Source organism: Podarcis bocagei (assembly GCF_964188305.1).
Source record: "Podarcis bocagei genome assembly, chromosome: 8".
In the NCBI taxonomy this organism is placed as follows: domain Eukaryota; kingdom Metazoa; phylum Chordata; class Lepidosauria; order Squamata; family Lacertidae; genus Podarcis; species Podarcis bocagei.
Window position 1 is genome coordinate 70256678 of NC_138133.1, and position 26869 is coordinate 70283546.

Here is a 26869-nt window from a genome sequence, read left to right on the forward strand (position 1 = left end):
CTTTTTAGGTGGCAATCCCATACACACTTACTTCGGGGTAAACTCCCCATTGAACTTTGCAGGACTCACTTCTGAGTAAATCTGCACAGGGTTGTGCTTCTGAATCTTGTGATTTAATATCAAATACATTTATTATTTTGGTTGGAAAAAGATATTTTCCTGTAATATCTTATCAAAAGTTCTAACTGAACTTCACAAGCTGTAGTGTATTATATGTAGTGCCTGGAACATATGGAACTTTCTCTGGTTTGTAGAGAGGAGAGGGGCAAGCCTGTATTCAGTCACTTGAACACTCTTACCAGCTTAGTAAATATTAGAACCCTGTATGTCTGCGTGTTTCTGGATCATCAGTTTATTGAAATTTGTGCTGCTTTGTTTGTGGGGAGATTAAGAGCAGAATGGCTATTTAATGAGCATTCATTCTTATTTGGTTGCAGGGAGGTTAGATGACATTGTGTCAAAGCAATGTTATCCTACACATTACAGTGCATTTCCCCATCATTTTTTGTATCTCAGAAAGTCTTTCCCTACCATAGAAAATGGCACTGAGTTTATCACCCTTAACATCCATGCTAATAAATGAGTTTACAGAGAATCAACTGTATTCTACTATAAACTTACAAATCTGGTTCCAACAAAAGATGCTGCATGTGGTCAACTGCCTGAAAGTTTGACCATAAGACAAACATAGTATATATGGATTTTTAAAACAGTATCAAAAACAATAAGCACTAATCTAAATGAAAGTTTTTAAAAACCCACCAATCAGTGGTATCTTACACCCCATAAATTAAGATAAACTTATTTTGCTGGAGATGTAGGAGATTAAGGGCTGGCTATCTTCATATTTTCTGGAGTTGTGTAAAAAACAACAACAAACCAAATCTGGAATTTGGTTCTCAACACAGTTCAGGAAATTAGAGGATTTAATATGTCAAGAAGCTCTAAGATTACCCTTTTGTGTATATTAAAAACAGAAGTGAAAAATACCGACTTAAAATTGGTTGCTAGTTTATTACCAGGAACAAGATTATGCATTGGTCAGCTTTGGAAAGAAAAAAAACGGCTCCAACATTAAAAGAATGGTTACAGAATATATGGACATATCTGAGAAGAATTCCAAATAATCAACAAGACAAATTCATAGAAAGATGAACATTTTAAATTAACTATTATAATAAAAAGTCAATCCTTGCAACTCTTTCCCATCCATATGATTTTGTATTCTTTCTTTTAACATATTCACAGTCCCAATCTATTACTCATTACGTATCCAAACAAAGCAAAGAAGGGTGGTACTGTGAGGCTGTAATGAAACACTTAATGATATCTGAAGCCACTCATGTGGAAAATTAGAAACTATTCTGAAGTTTTGGTGTGTGTTTTTCAAAGTCCAATCTTTTGGGGGAGCAGGTTTGTGGCACAAGAGTTCCAAATCAGCTTTAATTGAGCAACCTTAATTTACCAGCATTTGATTGAATCCCTCCTGAAAGTAGTGACGGTCTGGAAGTGCCCCCTTGGTTGGGTTTCTGTATCTGTGTAGATTCCTTCATTCTGTGGGTACATTTATATGTGTATTCCTGGAGATGTCATGTACCTCATTCTCAATGGCAATACTTTCAACTCATACTAACAAAAGTTTTGAAAAGGCTCCTGCAGAATCTAACGAAAAGGGAAAATAGACCTTCATGACATGGTTGATGGAAGGGTATGTATTGGTCTTCTTGCTTGTTCACATCTCCTGCCACTGGACAATATTGGACTTCATATAAGCGCTATAGTAGACTTCAATAAAGAACTTCTGTGAACTACTCATGGACTGTTAACACTGTGTGGGGTGGGCCATTGGGAGGATTATTTTTTTCTTCCCATTTTTTCTCTTTCTTGCGTGTTGCATACCTAAATAAATTCATTAAAAAGGATGGGAATAGAGACAGTGTGTACCAGGGACTGGGACCACAAATCTACTAGGGATGGGAACCACCAGGGATGGAGACTCTGTTAAACAGGCTGTAGGGCAAGAGCACCTTTGTGCTTTAATTTAAGCAAGTTTAAAGTGATACATATTCTGGAACTGTAGTGGCTGGTGCCCATTGGAACTGGTAGGGTAGAAGGCAGAAGGGTTAACAGAATCAATTACGTGCCAACTAAATCTTGTTTTGCTCCAATTTTCTGGTGCCACCCCCAGAACTGGCTGTAATTAAAAAGTCAGGCAGGAACATAGGAAGCTACATTAAACTGACTTAGGGCCACTGGCTCATCTAGCTCAGCATTTATGCTGATGGGCAATGACTTTCCATGGTTGCAGACAGAAAACATCCCCAGCCCTACCTGGAGATGCTGGGGATCAAATCTAGGACTTTCTGCATGCAAAGCAGATGCTATTCTACCTGGGTAACAAGTTTGCATTCTTTTAATAAATGAAATTAATAGTTTATCCTCATTTTGGGTGTGTTCCCCCAATACCCTTAATAGCAGTGTCTTATACTGTAATGTGTTATGGGAGCTGGTGGTGCTGTGATCTAAACCACTTGCTTATCAGAAGGTCCGCGGTCTGAATCTGCGCGACGGGGTGAGCTCCCATTGCTCTGTCTCAGCTGCTGCCAACCTAGCAGTTCAAAAGCACAGCAATGCAAGTAGATAAATAGGTATTGCCGTGGCAGGAAGGTAAACAGTGTTTCTGTGCGCTCTGGTTTCCGTCATGGTGTTCCGTTGTGTCAGAAGTGGTTTCGTCATGCTGGCCACATGACCTGGAAAGCTGTCTGTGGACAAATGCCGGCTCCCTCGGCCTGAAAGCGAGATGAGCGCTGCAATCCTATAGTCACCTTTGACTGGACTTAACTGTCCATGGGTCCTTTATCTTTTACCTATAATGTGTGAGGCTTGTGCTTGGTAGCTGCTAGAGTAGGAGTAGGGAACCTGTGGTCTTCAGATGTTATTTGACTACAACTTCTACCATCCCTGACCATGATTGTTGAAGATCATGTGAATTGTCCATCTGCACAGTTGGGTCTCTGTATAGAGTATCTGGTTCATACATGGTACTGTCTATGTGTGAGAGCCAGTGTGGTGTAGTGGTTAAGAGCGGTAGTCTCGTAATCTGGGGAACCGGGTTCGCGTCTCCGCTCCTCCACATGCAGCTGCTGGGTGACCTTGGGCCAGTCACACTTCTTTGAAGTGTCTCAGCCCCACTCACCTCACAGAGTGTTTGTTGTGGGGGAGGAAGGGAAAGGAAAATGTTAGCCGCTTTGAGACTCCTGAAGGGGAGTGAAAGGCGGGATATCAAATCCAAACTCTTCTTATGTGGTGGAGGTGATGAGATGCATCTTTCCCCACACAATGTAAAGACTTTCAGTGGCTTGGTAAATGCTTGAATTGTACTTGTTGGTATAATTGTATCTGTGGTTGGGAGTTGCTGTTTCAATATGTAGCAAGGGAAGACATTTATCCCTGATCTAAGTTTATTTTCCTATCTCCCTCACTATATGAGAGCTTGGCTTTATCATGTTTTGCCCCCTGTTGTCAAATAATTCTCTCTGTGTATTATTGTTTGCTGCCAGTGCCTCTGCCCTATATTTTAAACTTTGTTTTAATTATAGAAACAATTTTAATCTGCTGCACTAAAATCATTGCATCACCAACTGTACAAGCGCAGGGCATAATTGGCTAAAGCAACATGTATTACTCCAGTCCTCCCCCCGCCCCACCCCCCTGGTCACACATACACAGCTCTGAACAGCGTAAGATTAGATGATGGAGTGGTAAACACTCCTGATCCCTGACTATGCTAGCACACCCAGCATTGTCCATGCTTATCTCCTATTCATTAAAAAGGAAAGCCATCAAGTAAGAACAATACTGTTGCAGCAGTAAAAGGATACAAGTTATTTAATAATTGAACATTCTCATGAATGTTGTAAATGATGTGGAATGAACTCATTCTAATCCTGATACTGTAATGTCCAGGGGTGTTATATTTCTGAGTTAAGGTAGACTGATCTATTATTTGGCACTTGTTTATTTTTGTCACGTGAGATGAAGCCTTACAGACAGTTAATTCTGCATTTGCTAGTGTGGGTAATATCTTCTCAGTAGTAACAGATTTTTTGGCTTCAAACAGATGGCTCTTATCTGCTGTACATAATATATTAGCTGAAATGACAGACTTTTCATAAATGCACTAATGCTTAATTTTGTTATTTTTGCACCATCAGTTTTTAAATATTGTGACCCTTTTACAGTGGGTTAACCACTTTATGAATACACTAAAAGTATAGCTTACTGAAAGCATGTTGTGGGGGGAAGGTACAAAGTTGTGCATATGAAGTAAAATTTGTGCATGCTGAATTTTTTAAAGCGTACCTTCTTAATTGATTTTAAAAGAAATTGCTGATTAATGCTTTTTTGGATTCTATGGACAAGTAAAGTTTCAAGTCAAATATAAGTCAAGATGTGATGAAATTCATTAAGTCAACTGGTTAAGATTTATAGCATGGCTAAGTTTGTAAATATCAATGAGAGATAGATACTAATTATAAAGGTAAACAGCATTAGATATGTAATGCAGGTAAGTATTATCAGCCGGACAAGATAAATTCTGTTTTGAAATAGGTAAAGAATTCTCATGGTGTCTCTAGCTGAAAAAGTAAGCAATGAAACGACTTTAATGAAGAGATCAAAACAGATGTATGCATTCTTATGAAGCTTACAGTAATAAGTGCAAATCATAGTTACACCATAAATATATAAAGAATAATATGTAACTTAGCATTGGTCTCACAATTTTAATTGACCATATGGTTCTCTTCTACACATTTGCTTTTGAGTCCCACACTAAACATTGTACTTACAAAGCACTTGCTGGATGGCATATTGGCAGGGAGCCAGATTTGCAAGATTAGTAAACAAAGACGAACTTTATTCAGTACTGAACATTGTGAACAAAAAGGGCAAGCAGGCAGGTCTGCCAAAACAATTCATTTTCTTCTTCCAGTTCCTCTTCCAGTTATTTGGTCTGATTTCATAATATGCAGTTGCCTTCAGAAGGCTGTTATTAGTTTAAAAATTGTTTATAATTTCCACATTAGTGAAATATTATTGTTTCAATGGATTTTATGCCTTTTTCCTTTATGTACATTTACCTAATATAGTTTTAAAAGCTCAAAATACCAAATCCACTATTCCTTGTGCTTGTCTGTTGTGGGTTAGTAGTGAAGCAACAGGCACTGGCACATACTTGCAAACTCCATTCCCTTGCTCTTTTTAATGCTCAGGTTGCCACCTCCCAATTCAGAAATTATTCCTGTTATTTTTAAGGGTTACAGGATGGGCAGAAGTTCAGCAAACTGGAACCAATGCTGCAGCAGTCTGACTGTTCTGTTTTGCCACCCAGAGCAGATGAGAGTGGGACCCTCAACAGTGTACCTGCCTATGGGCAAGGGCTGTAGCTCAGTGGTAGTCTATGCTTTGTGCTGTGTCATGAAAAGGAGTTACCATTAGTCTTCTTCCTAAACTGCATGCTGAATTCTTATATCTAAGTCTCATAGAGTTGCACAGGTATATTTGGCTCAGAATGTTTTATCTAGTTCAATTAGACTACTATGAGGAAATACTATCCAACTAATCCTAATATGTTGATGCAGTGTGTGCTATAATAATGTGATTAGTTGGTTAATAAAATATTGAAATATTTAAAATGTAATCACTGACAGACCTATTTTCTTTATTGCTGTCTTTGTATTATAAATCTTCTACTGTTTGCTTCTGCAGGAAATTGCATCAACAGTTTGAAATGTATAAAGAACAGGTGAAAAAGATGGGTGAAGAATCACAGCAACACCAGGAGCAGAAGGGTGATGCTCCAACCTGTGGTATCTGCCACAAAACGAAATTTGCCGATGGCTGTGGCCATAATTGTTCATATTGCCAAACTAAATTCTGTGCACGTTGTGGAGGAAGAGTGTCGTTACGCTCAAACAAGGTAAGAAAATATATTACAATGAGTATTCCTGATATTTTATTCTGGTATTGTTTATTGCTATTACTTTGAGAATATATGTTATTCCAGATCTGTGAAGTCCACATCAGATTGTTTTGTCTTAATTTTTAAGTGATAACATGGAAGAATTAGTGTCTGTAAAGACCCTTTCCGCATCATAATTGCAGCCTTTGTTCAGAAACCATGGATTAAGCCAGGAATCTTATACCAACTTACAAAGGACTAAGTCCATTTGAACTTAACATGGTTGGCTTCTAGGTAGAAATGCATATCAGATATTTTTTAAATAACCTGATAGTTGCAGACCAGCTGTTTCGCTCATGGCTTTTAAGGGTAGGAGATTAAATTAAAGAACTGTCTTTCCTCTCGCATGAGTTGGTAAGTACACAAATAAGTTTTTGTGAGAGGCCTTTGGCTTTTGTGAACTTATTTGGAAGGTTGGATTAAGTATCTGAAAAGCTAGTGTACTAAGTCCATTTCTTCTCTTGGCCAGAGGTACAAGGTTAGGCATCTGGATCATGGCATTACATGGCAGGAGGGAGGATTAACCATTTCTTCACCAACTGTTTTCTTACTGAAAAGGATAAATGACCACCCAGCCTCTTCTTAAAAACCTCCAATGAAGGAGAGTCCACCACCTTCCGAGGGAGTCCATTCCACTGTCAAACAGCTCTTACCCCCTACAATTCAGTAATCTCAGCTAAAACATCCATGACATCAAATCTCTGCTTAAAAACTTCCAAGTAAGGCGAGCACACCACCTCGTGGGAGTCTGTTCCACTGTCAAACAGCTCTTACTGTCAGAAAATTATTCCTGACGTTTGGTTGGAATATCCTTTTTTGTAACTTGAATCCAATGGTTTGGGTCCTACCCTCCAGAGTGGCAGAAAACAAGCTCGCTCCATTTCCCATGTGACAGCCCTTTAGCTATTTGAAGATGGCTATCATATTGGTACCGCTCCAGCGGGAAGGTAAACAGCGTTTCCGTGCGCTGCTCTGGTTCGCCAGAAGCGGCTTAGTCATGCTGGCCACATGACCCAGAAGCTGTATGCCAGCTCCCTCGGCCAGTAAAGCAAGATGAGCGCCACAACCCCAGAGTCGTCCGCGACTGGACCTAATGGTCAGGGGTCCCTTTACCTTTACCTATCATATTGGTCTTCTCTTTACCAGGCTAAACATACACAGTTCCCTCAACCATTCCTCATAAGGCTTGGATTCCAGGCTCTATCATCTTGGTCACCCTCCTTCGCCTTGCTCTGCTTCTCCAACCCTGAACATTTGTTTTTAGTCAGAACCCCTGAACTGCTAAGGCCAATGTTTGGACAGAATACCCACTCCATTGTCCCTTCTGCCTGGTTTTCTGTTTCACCACAACAATCAATCAGTATTTTGGACCTTCTGAATGCTTAGTCCCCATTGTCTTGGTTTTGCCCTCCTTAAGGATTTTTGCTAAATATTTCTGTACTTTCGCAGACCTTGAGATCTTCCTGCTATCCATAGATGGTACCATTTTGGCTATACCACTTAGGAAATTGAGTTAAATCTTAGCATTAGCACTTTTGCAAAGTCAAAAATCTTTATCAGTTAGTCAACAGCCATTGATTCTACAAAAAATAAATCACTCAGAGCATGATAAAAACAAAACAGCACATTTGACCTTCTATACAGCAGTGCTAATAAACAATAGCATATTGTAAAAAAAGGTGAAATGCTACATATATTTATAATATTTTTCATTTATAACTCAATAGTTTAACCCAAAGTTAGCAGCCACCTATTACTTGCTCCCCTCCCTAACTTTTATTGTTCTGAATCATGCTGGCAGTCAACCATATTTTATTCAGCCCATTCCTTTTTAATAGACAAAGCTGCAACAGGAAAGCTGGCTAGATCAAATATGCATCTGGCTTGCCAGCTGAAAGAGCAGAAAGTCCAATTCTTGAACTTTTGCAGCTCCCACCCTCCTTTGTAATTTGAAGGTCGATGGGTGCAAATCAAAGTGGCCTGTGGAAAAGGGTGGGTAGGGTGAAGAACTTTGCCACACATTCAAGGAGATGGGTGCACGTCTGCTTACCATACCACAGTGTGAGACTCTTCTCACCAAAGTTCATAAGTCAACAGCACTTTCTATACTGATCATGTGACCACATGATGTGTCTCTGTTTAAATAATGCTGTGTTTCTAAAATTCACAACAAATTTCACACTTCTGACTGATTTTCAGTGTATAGGTCATACTCCCAATAGAGGTCATACTCCCAATAGAAATGGCAAAAGGATTTATGAATTTTCAACTGATGTGTACTGATTGACCTCAGGCTAGTGACGAAGTGGCATGTAGGAAGTGGGCAGCAAAGTGAAAGCACACAAGTTTAACATCCCAGTACATTTTCCACATTGTGGGTGGTATAAAATATTTAATCATTTTAGAAAATGTTTCTTTAATGTACTTTTCCCAGGAGGAAATGAAGGCTGAGGCCCATATACATAACTGAGTAAGTATAGAGTTCTAGGAATTAAGGCCCATTTTCCAAAGGCTGGAAGGCAAGTGAACCCTATGAAGCCTGAATCATATTGACAAAAAGGAGTAGGGACAAGCATCTGCCCTATAGTAGGAAGCTGCAGCTGCAAACTGGATTTCCCAATCTTAACCTTGTGCTCTTTTAATAGTGAAAAACAGGATAGAGGAAAAAATTGACCACTCTGCACCCTCCTCCAGATTAATAGCAAAGAAGCATAGCCATAGGAGTTGTTTAAGGTATTCATAATACAATGTGTTTGAGCAAGGTACTTCTGCCTAGTAATGAAGGGTTAGCACTTCAAATGGGAGAATTCCACAAAATCAAGACAGGCAGATAGAATCCACAAAACACTTCCAGGTATGCCCTAGCTAGGAAAAAGTTGTGACAAACAGCATATCAGGAAAAGGAATGGAATATACGTGCAAATACTGGCCTAGAATAGGCTTTACCAGTTCTGGGTTTCTTATGAAATGGAAGTTGACCAGACTGTAGCCTTCTTCAGCCATAATGCCATGAATGGACTTTGGGCTTGCATACTTCCCACACTGTATTTTGCAACAGAGGCCAAAATAGGCAAAATATGATGGGTGGAAAGCAAATTTCAAACCATGGCTTTCAGGTATGGTTTTATGGAAAATCATAGTTTGCCTGAATTAAACTCCGCATAAACTAAAATTTGCTCAAACTAGCAAAGAAGGGAGAGATGTAGACAGTGGGAGCATTGAATCATAGAATTGTAGAGCTGGAGTATAGGGCTGCCGTCTAAAATTGTATTCCATATTCTTCAATATACCTAAATTCTTCATTCGATAAAGCAACTTTGTATAATTTATAATACTTGTTTTATTAGGCTAGTGGATGGGCAAGAAGCCTGTAGGTTACCAAAGACCCTCTCCTAAACTTTGGAAAAATTATTTAGACATGCACCCTCATTTATGAGATTTCAGCAGGTATTGACTGCAGACTTTCACCGTATCTTCATAGCTGTAATGTCTGGAATCTTTCTATTTTTTGTTTTTTTATATGAAAGGTAACTTTCATAGAAAGTTTGATTCTATGACCAGTACTGTATCCTAGAATTATGCCTAGATGGTTTTGACTCCTTGTAGTCTGCAATTTCTGTGTAGTGTAGAATCTTCAGTGATACTGATGTTTCTGGAGGACTGAGATATTAGATGTTACTGCTGGGAGCTATTGTACTCATTTCTATTAAGACACACACAGCTCTTGGCAATATATGTTTCATACAGCTTTTATAATGATAGTTTCTTTGCAGTCTATATACTAACAGATATTACTGGTGGGGGGAGGTTTCAGAATAGAAGTAACTTTCTTTTTCTCTTTTCTCTTTTCTTGTTCTTTCTTACTTGCTTTCATGGATATGCTCTCCAGGAGGATAAAGTGGTTAGAACCCTTTTTTTGTCTCAGATAATTTATGTTTTGGTATTTTATGTTCAACTGGGTTGCATTGCTGAGGTGCATTATGAGTGCAAGTCAGTTTGGCAGTACTGCTGGAACATGGGCGTTTTCCTATTGTTGCTTTTGTAAACTATATAAAGTCTAAAGAGGAGATGCACATGATGAGATACTGGGGACATGCTGAAGATTTTCACCATGGAGCCGCAATTGGCTGCGGTTACATGATGCACATCCACCACATGTTTGATGATGCAACTTCTCCACTTCATACTTTATATGTTTATAGTGGTGAGGAAGATACACAGATACTATGTAATGTGACCTGGTTTTCACTAAAGTCAGTAGTAGTTGATCCTTTTCAATTAAAGGCAAACAATGGAAATTGAATTTCTAACAAAAATTAATCAAAAAGAAACCAACTTTGTGGACACCTATGTGATACATGAAAATTCTCTCTTAAGCAAAGTATTAACATTAACTATATATTTGTTTTGCATTTTGCACATGATGTATGTTGAAAATTAATAATATCTTCCTCACTAATTGCTTTTTTCTTTAATATTGCAATATGGGATCATATTAGGAGGAAGAGTCTGTTGTATAATAGCTATATTATTTGTAGCCTCTTTTACCCCATGTTCTAACTGGGCCTCAGCAAGTTCACCAGCATATTTATAGCTGTATCCAGAGAGCTCACAGTATAATCTTAATGGGTAAAAATGCAACCTTAAATTTATTAGTGAGCAAGCCCCATGAACACTAATACATTGGGTTGTATTCAGTGCTGCTGTTCTGCTTATGCAACATGTTCTCACATGCTCAATTGAACTTCCCTGACCTCTCTTCCCATTCTGGGGTAGATTTTTGGGGTGCACAGGGGAGGGGGAGAAGAGGAGCTTTGCTTTTGGAGTGTTGGATAAAACCCCTACTTCCAAGTTAGCATGCAAAAGCTTGCAAGACACATGCCATTACATAACAAAACCCTAATAGAAGCTGGTTAGATAATGTAAAGCTATAGACCTTATTGACCTTTAATCTGTAAACATTGATTAATATCATTATGTCCCACTGCACATATAATATGGTTTTTATTATTAATACAAAAGGAATGTTATAAATGTAAGACTAAATTTTCTTTAAATGCTTATTTCATTTTAGTTGCTCGCTGTATTCATATTGCATGAGTTATATACTAATATACACAGGGCAGTGTCTGAGTAAGTTATACTCAGGGTAGACCCATTGAAATCATAACTTAGTTTTGACTGACTTAAGTCCTTTCATTTCAGTGGATCTACCCTGTGACTTAGTTTGCACTACTCAAAAGTAAATGGTGTTTTAAGAGCACTCTCCCAATCTTGTGTTCCCAGCTTAATAGCTGATAGAAAATAATAAAAAGTACATAAGGTCAGAATAATATAATGTGTTGAATACAGGCTTATCCATGCTTAGAGTAGATCCACTGAGATCAGTGGGACAAGTTAAATGATGGCCAGCCAGTCTCATTGATTTTCAGTGGGTCTCCTCTAAGCATGGCTAAATTTGTATCCAAGCCAATGTTCTGGGAATGCTGCTGCAGTTTATTTTGATGAAAAGAAAGAATGCTGCTTTTACAAATATTACAATTTTAAAATACTGGAAACACTTGCTGCTGTCTATCATCTTTTGTGTAACTTTTTGAAATGAAAATAATTTGCATAAGAGCACAGTAAAAGCCATTTGGGGGTTGTGCCTAAAGTCACTTATGCAGTTATTTAGAAGTCACTGGGGTAGTTAGAATGTAAATTTGAGGACTGAAACTCAGTGTGCTTAAGATCAAGCTCGAAAGCATTTTTTAATTTTTAAAGTTGTATTAATTCATTCTTCTAGCTGTTTTTAATCAACTAAGCAGCCCGGAGCACGGGGCTTATATTGGAAGAGAGGGGTTTAAATTCCCTCAAAAAATAATTAATTTATAAGAAACCTTCCAGGGCTTAACAGGGTCGTTCTTGGTTTTCCCTTTGTACTGCAAACTATTATGCTCCATTGGATACTGTTCTGTACTTCTATAAGGGGGAATATTGCTGCTTCTTTGGAAAACAGTGGTGTCCTTATTTATCTATAGCTTTGGCTTCCAAGTGGAATTTAAAATGATGTACCACTTGCTTGACACACTGTTTGTATAAAGTTGCCCTTATTGTGTTACTGGTTTGTCTTGGCCAGTGCTGTGACTGGCAGTAGGTCTTCAAGATCTTTAGAAGAGAGAGATCTTTTTCAGCCTTGCTGCCTGAAATTCTTTGAGTTACTGACCACCTCCCATCATTGCAGCAAGAAATGAGACATCTTCTTTTGACGCTGGGAGTCTAGGATTGCCCTCAAAATTAGCATTAATATAAATTATTCTGCTTCTGAGGTTTGGATTAGACTGTAATTTGTATGGCATCACTTGTTCTTAATACATTTGCTTTGATGATTAGAGAAATTTTGTCTAGTCCCCCCCCCACCAACCAGTTTCAAATTATATTTCTAATGTTTGTGGAAAGCTAAGATATAAATTCTAAAAATAAATATAATATAAATTCAAATTAGTTCTCCAAGGGATTCTCTATTCAGCTTTTGAAAACTTAAGAAAGAACTGTAAAATCCCCCTGAATGGCTGATAATGGCTCTAACATGATTTCAGTCAGATTTTTCAGTTCCATGGGGTACATTTTTGGAGCTCCCTTAAATAAGTGAATTTACACCAGGGAAATAATTACTAACTAGTCCTTATTATGGTCATTTTCCCAATTCTTCTGAATTTTTGGGAATGCATTCCTTTGAGATCCCAAAGTTTGCTGTTGAGCATGTGTGCAGAGTCCATGTGTGAGCAGTGGAAAGTAGTGCTAAAATAACCAGGTGGGAGAGGTACTACCCCCATGGTAGACAATCCATACCACTGAAGAAAGGCCTCTGCCATCCCCACCAAATGCCTCTAAACACATTGAGCAAGTCTTGCACATGTGCATGTCAGGGCCAGCCCATGTCCAGAACCAGAACTGGGTGAAACCTTCTCAGAAAAGGAGATTCCAGTCTGGCACCAGCAATTTCTGGGAAGTCATATTCCCAAAAGGAAACCACAACACCTAACTAAGAATACACCCCAGCTCCAAACCCTCCATCCACCAAATCCTGAAGGCTCTAGATCATTTGCCCTTGGCAATCTTAGCAACTCCACAAGTAAAAGTACAGTGGTACCTCGGGTTACATACGCTTCAGGTTACAGACTCCGCTAACCCAGAAATAGTGCTTCAGGTTAAGAACTTTGCTTCAGGATAAGAACAGAAATTGGGCTCCGGCGGCGTACTTTGCTTATACTGATGCTAGTCTTCACTTGTTAGGGCCTAAAAGTGATTATGAAGGAAGGAATAACATTGATCTAAAGATGCATCGCCATTCCTTCTCATCCCACATTCTGCTTTTGTTGAAAGGGGTATTGCTCTTTATCGCCCAAAGGATCTTGAGAAGAAAGTGAATTGTGCAGGGAGCATATTTTTTTCTGGGAGTCCAATTCAGCCTCAGCTATCTTGGCACCAAAGGGTGCTTCAGCTCAATCCCCTTTGCCAAAAAAGGATCAAAAGGGGAGATGTCACTCATGCATTTTCATGAGGTTGGAATGCAAGAGGATTGAATAGAGTTGCCCTCTCCCCAGCAGAATGGCATGACAGCTAGGAATATATAGCAGTGCTGAAATCCTACAACCTAATACTGAGTGGTGTTGTGTCATTGAAATAACTCTTGATTAGGTTGTTAAAGTTTTTCTTAAAATACCAATCTACAAATGTATCAACCATCCATTAAACACATTTTGATATAGTGATAAGTAATGAACATGAAGGAAATGCCATCTGCGGAATTAGATTAATAGTCCCTGTAGCCTAGTAGTGCCAACCCTGATATTCTGTAGCTCTCTAGGATTCATGGTGTGATCTTTTCAGCCCTGTTACATAAGTTCCTTAACTGGATGCCAGGGATTGAACATGGGACCTTATATATGCAAAGCACATGTTCCAGAGCAGAGGTAAAACCCCTCTATCACGACATCAGTTGAGGTGAACTCTAAAAGCTTTTCAGCGGCAGAGCCAGAATGTTAAATTGTGTTTGAGTGTTATGTTATATTGACCAGCTGGTGAGGCATTCAGAAACCATATCAAGTGCTGTTAAGTTTCAGACATAGGCCTTTTATCAAACTTAGCTAAGCAAATCCCTTCTTTTAGCCACAGGTGTGTAACAGCACACCTAGGATTCTTTTGAGTACAGTTGGACATTATGGCACAGGAGGAGACAATGAATATTTAACCAGATAGATTTGGCTTCAGCTGCTGGAAACCAGTGCCGATATATATAAATAATGAAGACATTGCTATTAAGAGAGTAAAGTAGAAAGCATAACCAGACTTTCTTTTGTTCTTGGCTGCTTGCTCAGAGCTCTGTGTGGATTGTATCTATAACAAATAGATGATTGAAAACTTCAGGAGTTACATGAAATTGTCCTTGCTTACAATGGGATTACACCCTCTTTTAAAACAGTAATTTAGTGCTTTATTTTCTTTTGAATGGTAATTTCTGGCAAGTGTATCTTTTACCATTATGTACACTGGATGTGCCACAGCATAGGTTTATGAGAAGCAACTCTGCGCTCAGATATAGATAAGATTTTGGATACAATAAGTTTGCAGCACAGCATTATTTTTCCCTTTGGATGTATATCTTGTTTTAACAAGGTACAAAATATCAGGAATGGATCATTACAAATCCACTATTTTTAAAATTAAAAAGATGTCTACAGTTGTGATCCAGGAGATCAGCAGAGAAGAATGGATTTCAGGTAGTTAAATTCAGTTACTTAATCTGTGTGGGTTAATATCTGTGGTTTTTGTAGAAGATTGTTAGTATGATAATTTAGTTTGAGATAATTTGCTCAGTACAAGTTGTTTAAAGGACTGTCTAAATATTAAAGCTTTGGAGATAAGGGTGATGACCAGAAAAACAATAAAATTAGGTACTGTATCCGAAATTGTTTGTGACAATATATCTTTAATAGCTGCATTTACTTACTGTATACTTACAATTGCATTTCCCCAATGTTGTTAAACATATATTAGTGTAATTTTATCTTTCACAATTTTGTCTCCATTTAACTTGAGCTGAAATAATAATAAACTAATTAAGGATTTGCTGGTGCTAATTTGCTGAATCATTTGATTAACAAAGATCTAGTTAGGTGTCTGATCACCTTTTGGTTTCTTCTACATATTCTGCATAGATGTAGTGTTTTCTATAATGTTGCAAAAATAATACTATATACTAGCATTTTGTAGATAAGTAGTGTAATTACTCCTTTTCCATAAAGATTATATTTCATTTCTCTCTGCCGCAAAGGGGTAAAATAGTTTCAATTAATTCCTTTTCTTATACGATTCAGTTGTCAGAGACTTAGAATTTGCTGTGGGGTGTAAATCATGTAGTTGTTACATGTTTTGTATGAATACTTATGGTAGAAGAACCAGAAATATTTTTAAAAATAAAAAATAAAAAATTGTCCAGTAGCACCTTCAGATATATCTGATGAAATGTGCATGCGCGCGCGCACACACACACACATATATATCTACTGCGTCAGACCAACACAGCTACCTACCAGAATCCAGAAATATATTTGTTTGTGAAATAAAAAAGTAAACTGTCAGGTTAATTCATCTGCAACATAGTTATTACTGAATAACCATGTATATCTGTTTTGTCCTTTTACTGGTTTTCAAAGATGTTATACCTGTATAGTGGACTACTACATCATTTAAAAAATGATAAAACAGATTATGTCAGCAAATAGCAGCAATGCGTAAGTATAGCAAAAGATTAAACATTAGGAAAGCTTGAAGAGATGCAATCTAATAATCCAGGTCAGAATGCCCATTCACTATCCCATTACAGAATGATAGTGTAGATTTCTCAATTCTTGCATTAAATAAGTTGGAGTTCTTGTTATTAAATATACCAAGAAAAAAGCACACCAAGAACTCAGGCCAATGTAAGTTTCAATAGTGGGAGTGGTCCCTACTCACAAGTCAGTAGTCAGTAGTAATAAAAACTAATTCATTCAAAAGTATGTATTCTGACAAGAATTACAAACTCAAATAGAGATTACAAGCTCTAACAGAGAAGTCAGAAGTCAGTTATGGATTAGAAACCATAAAGGGTCGTGTAAGTTTGAAGACTTTGGGTTAATTATACAGAAAAGCTCAAAATACGCATTAATCTACCCACACGTAGTTGGTATCCCTGAGAAACGTAGAAAATAACAGGATATATTTATCCAAAAGTCTTCAAACATGACCCCTTAAAAATTAGCTGATGAAGGTGAATACATCGAAACAGGGCCCTGTCCTGGTTTCTGATACATAACTGACTTCTGCTCTATGATTGAAACTGAGTCTCCACCTGCAAGCTGATAAATTATAAGGGCCAACATTATCGTAGAGTGAAAAAGAGAAAATCTTTGTAACGAATTATTGTGTTATACATATCTTTATGAGTTTGAGTTTGTAATCCCTGTTAGAGTTTGTAATCTCTATTTGAGTAGGGACCACTCCCACTATTGAAATTTACATTGGCCTGAGTTCTTGGTGTGCTTTTTTTCTTGGTATGTTTCTCAATTCTGGCATATCTGTAATTTGAAAAGAACCATTTTGTACTTGCTGAAGCAGTTGAGCACTGGAGGATTATAATTGCCCCTTTAGTTCTACTTAGCTGTGTTAGTTAATCCCCAAGCCCATCTCTTTGCTGGGACCACTGCTCTGGCCTAAGCTTTTGCTGGGAAATTAACAACACTGATTTGTTTACATGTTCGGGGGCAAATTATAGGCTGAATATAATGAAAAGGAGAACCAACCATTCCTGGAAGAATCAGGGTATCTTCATTCATCTGGGGATAATGAATAATAGTCAATACTATCTCTGGTGGCTGAAGTTCAGGAATGGTTGGTTCTCCTTTTCATTATAGTGCCTTGGGCCCAAGGCCTGCATTCCCTCATCAGCAGCCTTCCAGGAACCACATGCCAGTAGTGGGTGGGCCAGAGACAAAAGGGGGTGGAGCAGTGAATGTCTCTCTTTACAGTGGTACCTCTGGATGCGAACAGGATCCGTTTCGGAGCCCCATTCGCATCCTGAAGAGAATGCAACCTGCGCGAGCGCAGGCCGCAATTTGCTGCTTCTGCGCATGCGCATGACGTCATTTTGAGCGTCTGTGCATGCATGAGCAGCGAAACCTGGAAGTAACGCGTTCCGTTACTTTCGGGTCGCTGCGGAGCAGAACCAGAAAACGCTCAACCTGAAGCAACTTTAACCCGAGGTATGATGTACTTTGGTGGTCAGCTTTATTCCAGCATGCAAAAGCTGGATATTACTACATACTGTACACGCATACAAATATGGCTTTCTATCCAGGCATAGAATAGACATCATCACAGTTCAAGGACACAGCTTGGGGATAGGTTAAGCAAGGGTGAGTTTTTTGGGTGTTATTTGGATAGGAACTTAATTGGTTTGCCTTACATTTCGTGATATGAATGAATTCTAGCAATAATTTCTTGTAATCAGTTTTTGTCAGTTTTCTTGTTTAAATGTAATGGGTTTTATTGTTTTATTTATTTATTTATTTATTTATTTATTTATATCATGACTTGTGCACCATTTTGTGTGGCAATTGCCATAAAAAGCAGTATAGAAGCCTTCAAAAATAATTTCTAAATTTGCATCTTCAAATAAATTGGCATATGCAAATTTGTGACCCATGGGTCCATGTCCCAGATCTTCTAAATAACATTCAATACCTCTGGCTGCATGTGTTAGAAATAAAAAATAACCTTTTAAGATTCTCAATCCATTGGCTCACTCAAATGTCCTGCATTTGGAGCTGAATTTAACTTGTGAAATTAAATGGTACAAAACAGTATACAGTGGTACCTCTGGATGTGAACAGGATCCATTCCGGAGCCCCGTTCACATCCAGAAGCGAACGCAACCCGCATCCATGCGTCTGCGCATGTGTGGGCCGTGATTCGCCACTTCTGCGCATGCACATGACGTCTTTTTGACCGTCTATGCATGCGCGAGCGGTGAAACCTGGAAGTAAAGGGCTCCGTTACTTCCGGGTCGCCGCAGCGAGCAACCCAAAAATACTTATCCTGAAGCTACTTCAACCTGAGGTATGACTGTAATGCTGTTGCAGTTCATATAACTCAATTCCATGAGCCCACTACTCATGGAAGTCTGAGAATTAGTATAAAAGTAGCTCTCACCTCATGTTTCAATACTAGGAATCCCTTCAAGGGAAGTGTGGAGGTGCCCAGTAGCATTCCCTCTTGTGGAATTCTGTTATTTATCATAGTTACTTCAGTTCAATTGCGTTATCCATTGCTTGCCTCTGCCCTACTTGCTACACTGAGGCTGCCATTTTTAGGAGGAAGAGTTTAAATCTCTACTGTGTGACACTGTAACTAAAGGTTTGTCTCTTCCATGAATAATACTTACCGTAATACCTAGGTTTGTCTCTTCCATGAATAATACTTAAAATCAACCAATAAAAGTGTGTGGCACAACTTTACCTTTGTATTTTTAAAAATACAGATATCCAAAAGCCCAAGCTCTTCTTTGTAACATGACTGTAGGTTGATGCAGGTCTGACATGGGAGTTCAAGACATCCATGGCAGCCATGGGCCTGTCTCAAAGGGTCAACAGCTCAACACACAGAAACAAGACATACCATTGGTTTAGTCTTCACACCATGTGGGAAAGAGGGTGGTCTGGAAATAGGGTGGTGATGGATATCACTCCATTGTCATGGTCAGGACATGTTCTGGTGAGATCTGGACTTGCAGATATGATTCTCCCCTGCAAGGATGCGGGATCAGTTAGGATGGTTCACCCCAAGAGATGATAGATTTCTGAGTGCTCTAGTTTCCCCCCAGTAGGTAGGGCTTCTAGTTCCATTGTGGTATAGTGATGCTTATGAGCCATTGACATGTAGGCCCTCTCCAGTGCTGTGCAGTCCATTTTGTTCCTTGGTATACTAAGTAGCTGATGAAACAGACCAGGAGAGGGCTGGAGGGTAAGTGGTGTAAATCTTACCCAGGAGCTGACCAAGCTCATGTTCAGGCTCATAACACATTCTACCACATGGCAGGGAGAGCAGCAAAGAGATCCCACTTCAATGCCTCCGTTGCATCCTCTAGGAACTGCCCAGAAGAGTTGTTCTGTGTGTTCTGGAAGTTGGTTACTTATGACCAAGAGGGCAGACCTCTGGAGCACTTGGTGACTAAGTGTAACCAGATGTCTAAAGACATCAAGAATAAAGCTGCTTGGCTCTGTAGTGACTTAGATGCTGCTATGTGACAGTGCTGGCTGAAAAGCCCAACACAATGTCAAGCACAGTGTAATGGGATCGTGTCCAGTTAATGTGGTCCTATATTGGGTATAGGATACTTGCAATGATGTGCCTGACCACCTGCTCATTAGTTCCTTGTATATCCTGGCTTATTTAAGATTGGTGGGGTGTGGTGACTGAGTAGGTCAGAGGTGTGGTAAACACATATTTGTGTGACGGTGGTACCTACTGCCCTTAAAAAGGCAGTGGTGTGTCCACATCTCAAATAGCCTGGTCTAGACCCAATGGAGTGTAATAACTATGCACCCCTTTATTGGCAAATGTGGTGGTGTATACTTGGTTGTGGAGAAATTGCAAGTATTCCTGGATGAGACTGATTATCTAGATCAGGGTGGTCTGTCACCTGGCCCGATGAATGCACGTGGCTCTCAAGTTTGTGGCCCTTGGCAACATTTGACCCCCGCCCCAGGCCTTGTGCTGCCTTTCCAAATCCTGGTAAGTGACGTTCTGGCCTTTTGGGAAGGAGGTGTGAGGGCTCTGACAGGGTCCTAGATTCCTCTGGCCTCCTTCCCAAAGCCTAGTTAGCACTTTCACAGCTTTGCAAAGAAGGTTTTTATTGCATGGTTTTATGCACTATTGTTGTAAACCACTCTGATAGTCTTATGAATGCAGTATATAAATGTTTTTTTTAAAAAACCACAAGAACAACAAACAAATAAAATAACTTATAAGTAGTACCTAATTTCAGATTAACCCACCACGTTGCTTTACTGCAAGGCTGGGGAACTTGCAGCCCAAGGACTGCATGTAGACCTCAGCCTGATTTCATGTGAGTTGCAAAGAGGGAGAGCAATCTGGAGAAAGGGGTAGCAGAGGTTTTTCTTTTTAGTCTGGTCCAACCGATTTCTGGTTCTAGCCTCTCTCACAACCATTATGCAGTCCCTAAAAGATTCTCCCCATCACAAGGTAATGTAATCATTTCCAGAAAAGAGGCTGCTCAATCCTAATTAAGCTCTGGCTATTTTATCAGTTTAAGAATTCAAGGAAGTAATTTTGTCTCATTACATGTGCTTGAGGCTCAAGGTAACACAGAACAAACTTTTAACAGAATCTTGGTGTTAGCTGTAGCATAGGGGTGGCTTGTCCGTTAGGCGAAGGGAAGTCATTTGCTTCAGGATCCAACTCCCTCTGTTGTGCCTCTACCAGCCTTGCAGGGGATTAGCTTGCACCACCAACACAGTCCCATTGTCCTCACCGCCACTGCTGTGTTGTGGTGGTAGTGCTGGCAAAGCTGCAGGTGAGGGTACAGTTGCGATGCTGGTGCTGGCAGCAGTGGGGGCAGGGAGGGGGTGAGGTGAGGACCCAGATTGGCTAGTTCCTAGAGGTTTGGTGGGATTGTCTGACTGGCTCTTGAGGAAAGGTATGTGAGAGGTAGTGAGTCATATAGCTTCCATCAGAATAATCCCACTAAACCTCTAGGAATTATCTAATACACTTCCCTACTCTAGGTTCACAATGTCCCTCTATATTTCTTGCTATCTAGGCTCCCCTACTCCATGGCTCACTGCTAGGTGGCTGTCCTTATACTTTCCTTATACTTCCACTGCCCTCCCAGGTCTCCTCCTCCTTTCTGTGACAGTTCTGCCCCCAGTGGCATAGCGTGGGCTGTCAGCACCCGGGGCAAGGCAAGTAATTTGCGCCCCCTAACCCGTGGATTTGCGCCCCCTTACCCGTGGATTTGCGCCCCCTAACCCTAACCCCCAGATGTTGCGCCCGGTGCGGCCGGGCCCCCCTGCACCCCCTACGCTACGCCACTGTCTGCCCCTCCCCACTTTCTCTCTCTTTTCATGTTCTATAGTCTTTTATGGTCTATTATCGTCATCTCTTTCTTCCTTTTCAGTTCCTCTTCCTCCCAGGTGCTCCAGCCCCAATGATTAAGAGTGGGCCAGCCACATCTGGTGAGCTGAACAATGCTACAGACAACAAGCAATCCGTAGGCTGCCAGTTCCCCACCCCAGCTATATAAACAGAGCAGAGTTGCAATACATCTGGGATTTCCCAGACATATCTGGAATACTGCAGTCGACAGCGGTGTCCGGGCGGAAATCGGTGAAAATGCCTGGGAAAATACGGATGTATGGCAGTCCATGTTGGCAGTGCCGTTTTTGCCGATTTACCGTAAAAATAGTTTTTTAAAAGGCACATTTTTGTGATTTTGTCAAAAAAGCTAATCAACTTTGCCAAAAATTGCTGTCAACCCTAAGACAGAGGGGGGAAATGTTCTAAACTCTAAAAGAAAGAGAGAAAGTGTGATAGTAGTTCCAACAGAGATGTTAGGGTGTCAGTTGAAAGCAAAACAAAACATACATAGACTGCTTATATAGGCTTGCCATACGTCAGGAAAATTCCTGACAAGTCCTGGTTTTTGGGTGTAAAAATGACATCTAGGGGGAATTTTGCTGAATCAGCAAAATGTCAGGGAAAACCCGGATGTATGGCTATGCGATGGAAAAAGCCACGACAACAACTCCAAAAGCTTACAATCACTACTTTGGGGGTCTTCCTAAAAAAAGGAAATATGGCAACCCTAGCTTATAGTAAGTATTTTGCAGGGGTGTGTGTGTGCATGCCATAAGGTTAAAAAACTGCTTCTTGCTCTATAAAGGGATGTTTCCTTCCTTCCTTCCTTCCTTCCTTCCTTCCTTCCTTCCTTCCTTCCTTCCTTCCTCCCTTCCTCCCTCCCTCCCTCCCTCTATCTATCCATCTATCCTACTTGATCGTAAATAGAACCTCTAAGCTATAAAACAAATGCTATATAGCTATTACTGTACTTTTCTGTGTATAAGACTAGGTTTTTTTACTTTTAAATAAGGCTAAAAATCTTGGGGCGTCTTATACACAGATAGTGCATATGCCCATTTTCTAAATTTGATGTCCCCAAAAGTAGGGGCGTCTTATACATGGGGGCATCTTATACATGGAAAAATACAGTAAATGCCCAGGCTTGGGACTGGCAGGCCTCTAGCAATATATAACACATCAGGGGAAGGCGTCAGTTAGGTGGGAAAGATGAAATATTCTGTTTCCCATTCCAGTGAGTCCTGAGCTACAAGGATTCTAGGCTGGCTGAATCCTCAACAAAAACACTTCCCCATTGGCTGATACGCTGCAAAAAGTTGTTGTAAGGCTCACTTGTTTGTAAGCATTTTGAAAGGGTCAGAAGGGTTTTAAGAAACAGCAGCATGATGACCTCATATTAAGTTCTATTGATAGGATTCAGCGATGGTGACAGTGTACCCACCTCACATTGTTGTAGTAGTAGGTGGTAGAACCCATTTTTTTGTAGCATTCCCTGTGCTTCACCTTGTAGCATGATCCTTCCTTCCATGTGACTACAGATGAGGCTGATAAGACTGATCTATAATTAAAAGAACTAACTATGACATAGTTCAAGAGCCTTAGGTACAGTGTGAAAACAATTTTGAGCTTCTCGGCTTTTTGAATTTTATTTTAAGGTTTCCCCTTGTTTGTGGGGCACAGAGGAATTGCTGAATGCGTTAGTATGGATGTATGACAAATAATGAGCATAAAAGAACTGGCATTTGTCCAGCTTAGTATCCTCACTGCTATATGAAAGAAAGTACTACAGCACAGACTAGTGGCTTAGGGAAAGAATAGAAGAGGAGAAATTTTCCTGTAGATTTGTGTGTAACATAAAAAATAAATGAATAAAGGTTTTTTTCTGTTATCTCCATAGAGTAAATATAATAAGAAAGCGGTTGTGTTGTGGTCTGAGTAATAATAATATTTATTATGGATTACCATTGTGGCAAAATGGTTTTCTTTGCAATAGTGTGTTGTGTGAGGAACATAGAATCATAAAATAACAGAGTAGGAATTGAAAGGAACTTTGGAGGCCATCTGGTTCAACTCCCTGATCCATACAGGATCTGCAGTGCTGGATTTAATGGCATCAGTCCTGATAAGTGGCTGTCCAGTCCCTGTTTAAATAACACATCAAGTTGGGTTTTAAATGTTAAGGGTTGTTTCCAGCAAAGTTCTGCTTACAGTAGAGCCATTGAAATTAATGAAGCTAAGTTAGTCATGTCCACTGATTTCAATGGGTCTATTCTGAAAAATGACTAACATTGTAAACAACCCTTACTATTTAGCCAGTATAGCATTTGATATCAATTATAACTGTAGCCTATTGGTTCTTTAAGAGTGTCACACTTTCTGGAATTCCAGACTGGTAAAGTGTTAGTCTGATTTACACATACCTCATTCACATATGTCATGGGTCAGCAAACTAAGGTCTGCAGGCTGGATCAGGCCCAACTGCCCTCTGGATCTGGCCCGTGGACAGTCCTGGAATCGCTGCTTGGATCGGTGTGATTGTTCGGGCTGCGCCAATTTTTTTGCAATTTTCTTCGGGTGCCATTCCCCCCCCCCCACACACCGCAGCAGCACCTCCTCCCTCCTCCCTTCCTCCTCCTGGCTTTTCCCTTCCCTGCGGAGGAAGGGAGCTGGGCTTTGATTGGTGCCAGCCAATCCAAAGCCTTGCCACCCGCGTGCTGAGGTGCAACCCAGACTCACCACCCATCAGCCAGCCTCTCCGTTCATGGCCGTGCTGTGGGCATCGTGACGAGCGTGTCGCAGGACTTTGGCTGGAGCTTGGTGCGCCTGCTGGCCCCGCACTTGGCGCCTGGGAAAGCTGGCCTGGAAAGGAGAGGCGGTGGTGCCACCGCTGGCTCCCAACCGCAGGCAGAGCGGCGGAGGAGGTAGGAAAGCAGGGGGAGGGGAGGGGCTGGGGGAGAGGGAGAGAGAGAGAATCCCCCCCTCCACTGCTTGCGTGTGCACACAATCCAGCCCGCCACAAGGTCTGAGGGGCGGTGAACCGACCCCCTCCTAACAAAATTGGCTGACCCCTGACATATGTGAAGTACAACCAGAGGTGGAGCTAGCTGCTCCGGCATCCGGAGCGGCGCACATGCTGTGCACCCAGGGGCAGGACAGCGAGCGTCCCACAGGGGTGGAGCGGCAAGTGTCCCATGGGGGAGCGGAGCCTGTGGCAAGTGTCCCAGGGGGTGGGGCAGCGATGTCACCCCTCTCAGGGATGACACCCAGGGCAGACTGTACCCCCCGCAACCCTGTTCCTCTGCCAGTGAGTACAACCACTTGGAAATGTCTCACTTGGCAAACCATTGTATGAAATGGTACATTTTAAAAGGAGGTTCTAAAGCACCATGCCTCTATGGCCTTGCACACACCTTTTGGACACAACAAACTAAACCAGAAAGTGTTAATGCAAGGCCAATGTTGACTGATTTCTGAATTATCTTATTGCTTGAAAGCATCTGGGAGGGGCTTTGAATTTGTTAGAGTAATGGCACTAGAGTAGAGGTATTACTGTTAACTATTCCCCACATCCAGTGCCATTTTCTCAATCTAAATCCCCTCCACAAGCTACTGATTGTCATATGTGGGAAAATATAAATACCCATGGGAGGAAAATAAGTGTACCATATTTAACCCACATCAGAGCAAACAGAAATGGGGGGAGTGGCACAATTTAGATCAAGAAACAGTATGAATAGAAAGCATTTAACTGCCCCCTGATCTTATTCTGATCAAATCTGGATTCCTTCCATGACTTCTTTTAAACAACAACAAAAAAATCAGGAAATCTTGCAAAGTAATATGAAGTTTCACCATTAAGATGCTAATATCAGGAACCACCAGGTCCATGTGCTGAAATCTCCTCTTCTACATTAAGGATGCAGGAGTCCTGTCCTCTGTTTCAGCTTGTCACCTGGACTTTCCTCTCCTCAACAGCCAAATGCCATCTATACAGTAGGAGAGAGCTTTCCTTGTATTACGGCTTCTTAGAAAATTGCCCAGGAAATAGGAACCACTTCTGCATTATAAATTGCTTAGTGAAAAAGGAGCCTCCAGACACATGGCTGAGCCCCTTGGAGAAGCACCGCTGTGAGTTTTCCTCAGCTGCCCAAATTTCCTTTATATAGGAGAAGGTCTCAAGCCTTTCAGGTTGCAATCCTATTATATAATACTAATTTAAGACTAAGTCCTACTAAACTCAAATACAGTGGTACCTCGCAAGACGAATGCCTCGCAAGACGGAAAACCCGCAAGACGAAAGGGTTTTCTGTTTTGGAGGCGCTTCGCAAGACGAATTTCCCTATGGGCTTGCGCGCAAGGCTTGGGGCGGCAGTCTGCATCCCGAAGCAGAGGGTGAGCTGTGGAGCCCGTCCTCTGCTTCGGGGAGATGCTGGCAAGCCAGGACCTCTTCTGAAGGTGGGCTGGGGGCGAAAGTCTTTGCTCCCCCCTGCCTGCCTTCCCGGGAGAGCGGAGAAAGGCAGCGCGTTTCTCCGCTGTCCCCGACGGCTTTTGAAGGCAGGCGGGGGGGGGCAAAGACTTTCGCCCCCCCGCCCGCCTTCAGAAGAGGTCCAGGACCTCTTCTGAAGGCGGGCGGGGGGCAAAAGTCTTTGTCCCCCCTGCCTGCCTTCCCAGGGGCTTTTACATCGCCCCGGACAGCGGAGAAGTCCTCCGCTGTCCCGGGGTTTTTTAAAATGCTGGGGGTGGGAAGAAAAGCCCTTGTCCCCCCCCCCAGCCTTCAGAAGAGGTCGGGGGACAGACTGTCCCCGGACCTGGTCTGAAGGCGGTTTCCATAGGAACGCATTAATTGATTTTCAATGCATTCCTATGGGAAACCGTGCATCGCAAGACGAAAAACTCACAAGAAGAAAAAACTTGCGGAACGAATTAATTTCGTCTTGCGAGGCACCACTGTAACTTACTTCTCAGTAGACACCTGTAGGATCGCACTGTTTTAAGCAGTCTCTATTCCTCCTACTTTGCTTTCCTCCTATCTTCACAGAGAGTTACAACCTAAGATTTTTCTGTAAGCCTTCGTTATATGAGGTGTGTTTCAAATCCTGAATGTCTAGTCTTCAACCTCAGGAAGTGCTTTAATATTTATCCGCACAGAAATTGTCTATCACTTGCATAGGTGATGCCCCATTATACCTAGCTGGAATACTGAATTTTGCATGTAATTCCTTTAACTTGGTGCCAAAGTATGATTTTCCTTTTTCTTGTCATTTATGACTCTTCACTGTGTGAGTAACACAGACCTGGACTGTGAAAGCACCATGTCAGAACAATTTTATTTTCTTTTTTTTTAAAAGAATTGTTTGTGATATAGGGTGTAATCCCAAGTACCTCCTCCTCCTCCAGTGGGACTTTGTGGAGTGACAGGGTCACTGCTTCATCTACAACTCTGCTGTAGGTGGCATGGGGGAGGGTGGGATGATTGAGTCTGGTTGTGACCCAACTGCTGCTCTAGCTCCACTGCACTAGTTGGTTAAGTCATTGGTGTCACACCAGCCCTAATGATGTCATGTGACAGCAAGCCTGGTTGACATCCAGCAGATCTCGTGCCAGCTCAGACCTGCAACTCTGTTTTGATAACATCAGCAGGCCTACTGCCTGTCTGCATGTTCAGCT

General features: G+C 41.0%; 1 protein-coding gene across 18 annotated transcripts in view; it reads left to right on the forward strand.

Moving 5' to 3' along the window:
* Nucleotides 1–26869, forward strand: part of RIMS2 (regulating synaptic membrane exocytosis 2) — a 349417-nt gene that overhangs the window by 51093 nt on the left and 271455 nt on the right. For 10 of the 18 annotated variants that reach the window (XM_081204271.1, XM_081204281.1, XM_081204291.1 and 7 more), the window contains 2 exons: nt 5770–5980; nt 9912–9923. In XM_081204271.1, coding sequence (XP_081060397.1) covers nt 5770–5980; nt 9912–9923 — 223 coding nt within the window. The remainder of the gene's footprint in view (nt 1–5769; nt 5981–9911; nt 9924–26869) is intronic. The other 8 variants (XM_081204282.1, XM_081204294.1, XM_081204289.1 and 5 more) reach the window with 1 other exon arrangement.